Source organism: Gorilla gorilla, chromosome 1 (assembly GCF_029281585.2).
Source record: "Gorilla gorilla gorilla isolate KB3781 chromosome 1, NHGRI_mGorGor1-v2.1_pri, whole genome shotgun sequence".
In the NCBI taxonomy this organism is placed as follows: domain Eukaryota; kingdom Metazoa; phylum Chordata; class Mammalia; order Primates; family Hominidae; genus Gorilla; species Gorilla gorilla.
Window position 1 is genome coordinate 10,728,622 of NC_073224.2, and position 7,713 is coordinate 10,736,334.

A 7,713-nucleotide genomic window follows, 5' to 3' on the forward strand; every position below is an offset into this window, starting at 1 on the left:
GTGAAAGAGATGTCACCTAACCAACTCCAACTCCATCTTGTTTCTAACCTCCAAGCTGTCCTTGTTCATTCCCGGGTGAAGGCTGAAAGGCTGAACTAACTTTGAGTGGAACTTTTTTTTTTTTTTTTTTTTTGAGACACTGTGTCGCTCTTGTTGCCCAGGCTGGAGTGCAATGGCACGATCTCGGCTCACTACAACTTCTGCCTCCTGGGTTCAAGCGATTCTCCTGCCTCAGCCTCCCAAGTAGCTGGGATTACAGGTGTCAGCCACCATGCCCAGCTAATTTTTATATTTTTAGTAGAGACAGGGTTTCACCATGTTGGTCAGGCTGGTCTCAAACTCCTGACCTTAGGCAATCTGCCTGCCTTGGCCTCCCAAAGTGCTGAGATTACAGGTGTGAGCCACCGTGCCCAGCCAAATGGAACTTAGTTTATAATTTGAAAGGAAGATGATAGCCCTTTCTGGAAACAAACCCCCTTCTTCCCTGGGGACTAGACTGCCTTTGTAGGACCAATAAATTAATCAAAAGATTGGAAATTATGGTCTAGGAGTCATGCAGCTGAAGACTACAAGATTCTGACCCTCCCCAGATTCCTCCTGGAGGTAACATCACTGTTGTAAAATCTAAGAACAGTGCTTGAGATATTTTGCAGACACCACCCAGCTGGTACCACCCAGCTCAATAGACTGGCTCATCTGATCTTGTGGCCCCACCCCCGACCCAGGAACTGACTCAGCACAAGAGGACAGCTTCGACTCCTGACGGTTTCATCTCCGACCCGAACAATCAGCACTCCTGACTCACTGGCTCTCCTCAACCCACCAAATTATCCTTAAAAACTCTGATCCCCAAACGCTCGGGGAGACTGATTTGAGTAATAATAAAACCCCAGTCTCCGGCACAGCTGGCTTTGCTTGAATAACTCTTTCTCTATTGTAATTCCCCTGATTTGATAAATAGGTTCTGTCTAGGCAGCAGGCAAGGTGAACCCATTGGGCATTTACAATAGGACTCCTGAAGACAGAGAGTTCATGCTAGTATCAAGTCCATTTTCAGGAACAGTGGTGGTGTTAGTCGCGCCAATGCACCACAATGTAGCAGTCTCTTGTTGTGAGGTATCACTTGGAGTTCTTTGTCTCACGACCAAGAAATTAAGGAGTGTGGATACAAAGGAAAGGGTGAGGTTGGAGCAAATGTTTAATAAGTGGAAGAAGAAAGCTCTCTGCTGCAGAGATGGGAACCAGAGGAGGGTTGCTGTTTTTACAGTTGAATGCAAAGGCTTTTATAGGAAACTGATGAGGGCTGGGCATCTCATTTGCATATGGTGCCAATTTCTGGTAGCTTCGCCCCATCCTCTTAATGTGAATGTGGGCTCTTGAGTTCATCCATATTGCTTTGTTCCCCTTACTGCGCATGTGTCAGGGGATGGAAATTTCCATTGTGGGCATGTCTGGGCAAGTCACCCGTGTAGCCTTTCTTGTCTGTGCAGCTGTGGGCATGTCTTAGACAAGCCCAGCTGTGCAAGTTCCCTTATCTGTGCCTTCAGGCTGTTCTTTGAAAGGATTCAACTGAGGACCCACCCTAACTGCCTGCCTGACCGGATTTTTTCCTTTCTCCTTTCTCAGTGGGGATGAGGTGGGGGGACAGTCACTCTGAATCCTGCCAACTACACTGGATATGTCAACTTAAAAGGAAAAAGCAGAGGCAAAACTAATATAAGTAGAGAGTTGATTTGGGCCCAAGCTTGAGAACTGCAATCTGTGAGCATAGATTCAAGTTGCCCTGAAGATATGCTCCAATTAGCAGCAGTTGCAAGTGGGTTTTTAAATGGAAAGAAGGCCAGATGCAGTGGCTCACACCTGTAATCTTAACACTTTGGGAGGCCGAGGTGGGTGGATCATTTGAGGTCAGGCCTCCATGGCCATCAGTTTGGCCTCCATGGTGAAAACTGCCTCTACTAAAAATACAAAAATTAGCCAAGTGTGGTGGCGGGTGCCTGTATTCCCACCTACTTGGGAGGCTGAGGCAGGAGAATGGCTTGAGCCCAGGAGGCAGAGGTTGCAGTGAGCCAAGGTCACGCCACTGTACTCCAGCCTAGGCGACAGAGCAAGACTGTCTCAACAGAAAGAATAAAAAATAAAGGGAAAGAAGAGGCAGTTCCTAAATTGTTACCAAGAATTTGCACTACAGTTGGCTGGGTGCCATGGCTTATGCCTGTAATCCTAGCACTTTGGGAGGCCAAGGCAGGCGGATCACCGGAGGTCAGGAGTTCAAGACCAGCCTGGCCAACATGGTGAAACCCTGTCTCTACTAAAAATACAAAAAAAAAAAAAATTAGCCTGGCATAGTGGTGGGCGCCTGTAGTCCCAGCTACTCAGGAGGCTGAGGCAGGAGAATTGCATGAACCCAGGAGGTAGAGATTGCATTGAGCCGAGATCGCACCACTCCAGCCTGGGCAACAAGAACAAAACTCCTCCGTCTCAAGAATAAATAAATAAATAAATAAATAAATACAATAACATTAAGCTATTGGTTGGCCATACATTGTTCCTTGTATCACAAATTCCAAGAACATGAAGATAAAGGGTGAGGCTAGTCAGGAACAAAGTTAAATAATTGCCCCAGGCATGTGTAGGAGCCTGGGATGATGCAAAGGGTCCACAACTGAAGTCCTGTAGCCTTGTGGATCTGGGCCTACACACCTCACATAGCTCAGACATCTCTGAGCTATTTTTCTTTTGTTAGGTATAAGGATTATTTTGAGCTGGTTGTTTTGAGAAACAGCAGAGACAAGAGAAGCTCTGAAAACAAGAGTGGTTACCCTTTTGTAAGAGAAATTGACATTTGTAAAAAAAAAAAAAATACAGGTGGGCCTGGTGCCTCACGCCTGTCATCTCAGCACTTTGGGAGGCTGAGGCGGGTGGATCACCTGAGGTCAGGAGTTCCAGACCAGCCTAGCCAATATGGTGAAATCCCGTTTCTACTAAAAATACAAAAATTAGCTGGGCATGGTGGTGCGTGCCTGTAATTCCAGTTACTTGGGAGGCTGAGGCAGGAGAATGGCTTGAACCTAGGAGGCAGAGGTTGCAGTGAGCCGAGATCGCGACACTGCACTCCAGCCTGGGCAACAGTGCGAGACCACGTCTATAAACAAATAAAGAATCTCCATTTGTAAGAGTGCCTTCCTCCTGGTACTAGAAAGAGGAGGATGACTCTGCATCACTGGAGACTCTGATTATTGGAGAAGGCACTGATTTAATCTGTATAACAAATCTTGCCCTCTTTTACCCTTTTTATCCCAGGCACTTTCTCTTTCCTGGCCTCAGCTCTACCCTTCTATCTTTGGTTCAGTTGAAGATGGTAAGGCTGGATGCGGTGGCTCACGCCTGTAGTCGCAGCACTTTGGGAGGCCGAGGCGGGTGGATCACTAGAGATCAGGAGTTTGAGACTATCCTGGCCAACATGGTGAAACCCATCTCTACTAAAAAAACAAAAATTAGCCTGGCATGGTGGCGTGTGCCTGTAATCTCAGCTACTCAGGAGGCTGAGGCAGGAGAATCACCTGAACCCAGAGGTGGAGGTTGCAGTGAGCTGAGATTGGTGCGCTCCAGCCTGGGTGATAGAGCGGGGGAAAAAAAGTATTGGAGCAGGAACTAAAGGAAGTAAAGCACAGTTGAAGAGGGCCAAATGGGCGACTTGAGCGATCCAAGTGCACCGTTCAGCCTTTGACTTGGGGCTTTATACGTTGGCATGCTTCTGGGGGGCTGTGTTCCTTCTCCCAGTTCCTCCCGTGGGGTGGGCTGTCTGCGCGTGTGGTGGGCTGCATGCGCAGTGCGTTTACTGAAGTTGTGTGCATACTCATTTGAGTCAGCTGAGTGTTCCTAGAAGGTCAAATACCAGTTAAACTCCGCCGCTTTGGCTCTTAGTGCACATACTTGAGACTACTCGCCCAGCTCCTGAGAACTTACTGGCAGACTGCTAATCACCAGCATCAGGTGTTTTCTACCTATTGGGAGACCGCCTTTTCCTGGTGCCTGCTGTGACCAATTATTATTTTAGACAGAAAGTATAACAACCACCTGACCATCACCTGGTGGTTGTCTCACATTCCCAGCAGGGGCGGTGTCCTGCTCTGCTCATGTCTGCCTAGCTGCCTATTCTAACAAGCAGAGGTTGATCCCTACTACTGGGAGTGGAGTCTGTCAGGAGAAAGACGGGAGACACATGTGGGGATGACCATGGAGGACCCAAGATTTCCAGAACCCGTTTCAGGTCTTGGGCATCCTCAGTAGAGTTCACTTGTGGGGGATCCCAGAGCAGACCCTCAGAGCAAGGTGGAAGGGCCAGGCCCAGATGGTCTTGGGAGGGTGCTGAGTACACGGAAGAGCTGATGAAAACAGGCACCTTTAAGGCTGGGTTAGGTCATCCAGACCCTCCCTCTGGGCCTCTGCCTCTCGATTTGCCCTCCTCAGGGGCCCTGCCCATCCGGAACAGGGCCAGCAGCAGAGCCCCTCAGCACCACTGCTCTGTGCATGAGTTGTTAAGGAGAAAATAAGACAGGTAGGGGCAAACTTAGGAGCGTGAAGTCATTTTCATTCTTGTGAAGAAGGAACCATGGGCACAGGCTTGTCCCCAAATCTTCTACCTTGCTCAGGGCACAGCGTGTTGGTCTGGACTAGATGATGTAGTCACTTAAGGACCATGAAAGGGAATACAGAAGGGACACAGCTAAGTAGATGTGTTCCTCCCAGGGCTGGCCCAGGGTCTGCTGCAGGGCCTCTCCCGAAGGACAGGGACAGGGCTCACAGTTGGGCCTCTCTGGTTGGCCTCATGAACAGTCCTGCATACGTCCTACAAGCTTGTCAGCATCTGGAGATACTCTGTCAGCTCTTCTTTTCCAAGCAATCCCCAGTCTTGTAGGAAATGCTGGATTTCCTGGTCTTTGAAAGGAATGGCTCAATTTCATGCTTTTCTGCCAGAATACTGGGATGGACAAACTTGAAGTCCAGTTTCTTCATAAGTGTCTATCCAGTGATAAAATTAATTTCCCATTTGGTAGGAGGGCAACAATTTCATTTAAAAAATTTATTTGCATCAATATTTGCATTGTATTTTAGTGCATAGCACGAACCCTTCATCCCACTCACTCTCCATGGGGAGGGGGCCCCACGGAGTCAGCTGCCAGAAGAGCTTTGGATACTGCCCTGCCCCTCCCTCCAGGGCTGTGCCCAGAGTAGCATTTTTTTTTTTTCTACGCCGTGACATTTTTTTGTATTTTTTGTAGAGACAGGGTTTCTCCATGTTGCCCAGGGTGGTCTCGAACTCCTGGCCTCAAGTGATCCGCCCACCTTGGCCTCCCAAATTGCAGAGATTACAGGCATGAGCCACCACGACCAGCCCCCATAGTAGCTATTATTAACTTTGCTTTGAATTGGAGAAAATTAATAAGCACGAAAATATATATAAAAAAGCAGACAAAAGGAGTATTTCTTTTTTGTATTAGTTTTACAACATTTCTTCAAAAATCTTATGTTTGCAATCAGAAAAAAAATTATTTAAAAAAAACAATCATAGTCTTACAAGAAAGAGGCCTTTGAGTGAGGCGAGATGAAGAAAATTAGGTTTTGAGATCTTTCCTGAAACTCTGGTTCCCTGTTAACAGAAAAGTGCTGAGACCACCTGAAACCAGTTCACAAAATACAAATCTCCAGCGCAACACACGCCTGAGGCTGAAACCCACGCCTTGACCCAGGGAAGGCTGCGCAGCCCCTGCTCGTGGACGCTGTGTGTCTTCGTGAACCAGGAGTTGGGCCCCAGGAACTTCCAAGATTCCTTCTTGTCCAGGTGAGGCCATATGTGTAAATCAGTTCGCAGCGAAATTTGGCCGACTTATTTGAGGGATTCCTTGGGTCGCTGGATTCTGGTGACCCCGTCACTGGCAGAGGGCGAGGGCTCTGCTGGGCATTGTGGGGTCACCGTTGGGGTTTCCCGGGCAACCCAAGCGCGTAGAGGGGGCCTGTGGGTACATTCCCGGGAGAGGACGCGAGGGGCCCTTTGGAGTCCTGGAGGCGGCAGCGTTGTTGTCCAGCCCGACGGTTCCCGAGATGTGGGCCCCGCGCTCCGAGAAGAGGCCTGCGCAGGCCATGGCGGCCCCCCGGTTTGGTGGCCCCCGGCGCGGCGGCGCGCAGCACGAGCTGCCGGAGAAGGCGGCGCGCCTGAAGCGGGGCCCCCCTCCGCGCGGGGATCCGGAGGCGGTCGGGCGGCGCGCGGTGGCCGGCGACGGCGGCTCCTGCTCTGGGTGCTGGTGCTGGTGCTGGCGGCGGCTGTTCCGCGGCCCGCGCAGGAAGAAGCTCAGGCAAGCTCACGCGCGCGCAGGCAAGGAGGCCCCGGAGCGCGGCCTGTGGGGCCCCTCGAGCCTGCAGAGGCTGCTTCAGAGGCTGGCGACGTGGAGGCGGCGCTACCTGCGGCGCAAGGAGCGGCCGGACCGGCTGGAGGAGATCCCGCTGCTGGTGCTGGACCGCGCGCGGGGCGGCCACGAGGCCGCGGCCGGACCCCAGAGCAGCGTCCCCGGGCGGCCCGCGCAGGCCGCTCCCGCGCGCCAGCCCCGCCGCCGGTCAGCCACGAGGAGCCGGCCCCCCTTTGCGCCCCCTGTGCACGCTCAGGATTGTTTTTTTTTTTTTGGTCAACAAAAGCAATAAATGAAAGTAAACCCAGCACCGTAGGAATGAAAGCACATGCAATGTTGGGGGGATGTGCGTGGAAACCAAGGGTTATCTTGAGGTTCGCAGCGAGCTAAACGAGCCGCGTCCTCCTCGCAGCCTCTCTTTGGTCCGAGGGCCTCGGTGCAGTAACTAAAGCCTGCGGGTGCCGCGGAGCCCTGGGTTCCCCCCGCTGCGCAGTTGCTGCGGGCTGGGAAGCGCTGAATCGGGGGCGGATTGTCTCTTCCTGAACACTGCAGGGGAGAAGGTGGGAAACGGTTTTCAATCTCTGCAATGCCTTTAATTTTTTTTGAGACAGGAAAAAAAAAAAAAAAAAACCGTGTTGCCCGGGCTGGACTCAAACTCCTGGGGTCAAGCGATCCTAAGCCTCCGAAGCGCTGGGATTGCAGGCGTGAGCTACCACGCCCCGTCAAAAAAAAAAAAAAAAAAATCGTTTAAAGCAGGATGCTGAGCTTCACATCCCACTTTGAAGTGAGCGAACTCTACTTTTATGCTTTTGTTGACAGGCATTTAGGAAGGGTGGCTTGGGGTGGGGGTGGGACAGGGGAGTTTGGAAACCAGGGCTAGACTTAGAAGAACAAAGGGAAAGGACTCCTGGAGGCTCCCAGATGGGTCTTGAACGTCTTCCTTTTCCTCATCAATAAAAACCTGCTAATGATACTTTGGCTCTACAGACTTGTGAGGATGAAAGTAAAATAGTAGAAGTGAAAGTGCTGTGGGGACTCCAAAAGCGCCACACACCTTACAGGTAGTTACTAAACTGTGATAATGGTCTCTCCGCAGGCTGTTCCCAGACTAGCATCCACACCTCCCTCTCCCCTCACTGCCTTATGCGCCAAAGCTGGCAAGCTTTTTACTATCTCACCCTTTTCTTCTTTTTCTTTCCTTTCCGTCTTTCTTGAGACAGAGTCTTGCTCTGTCGCCCAGGCTGGAGTGCAATGGCGCGATCTCGGCTCACCGCAACCTCCGCCTCCCGGGTTCAAGCGATTCTCC

General features: G+C 51.0%; 1 protein-coding gene across 1 annotated transcript; it reads left to right on the forward strand.

Moving 5' to 3' along the window:
* Nucleotides 1-5,458: 5,458 nt before the first annotated feature.
* C1H1orf202 (chromosome 1 C1orf202 homolog) lies at nt 5,459-7,435 on the forward strand. The gene has a single exon (XM_055373894.2). It carries the CDS (start codon nt 6,106-6,108, stop codon nt 6,697-6,699), a length of 594 nt encoding a protein of 197 aa, XP_055229869.1. The 5' UTR covers nt 5,459-6,105; the 3' UTR covers nt 6,700-7,435.
* The last annotated feature ends 278 nt before the right edge of the window (nt 7,436-7,713 follow it).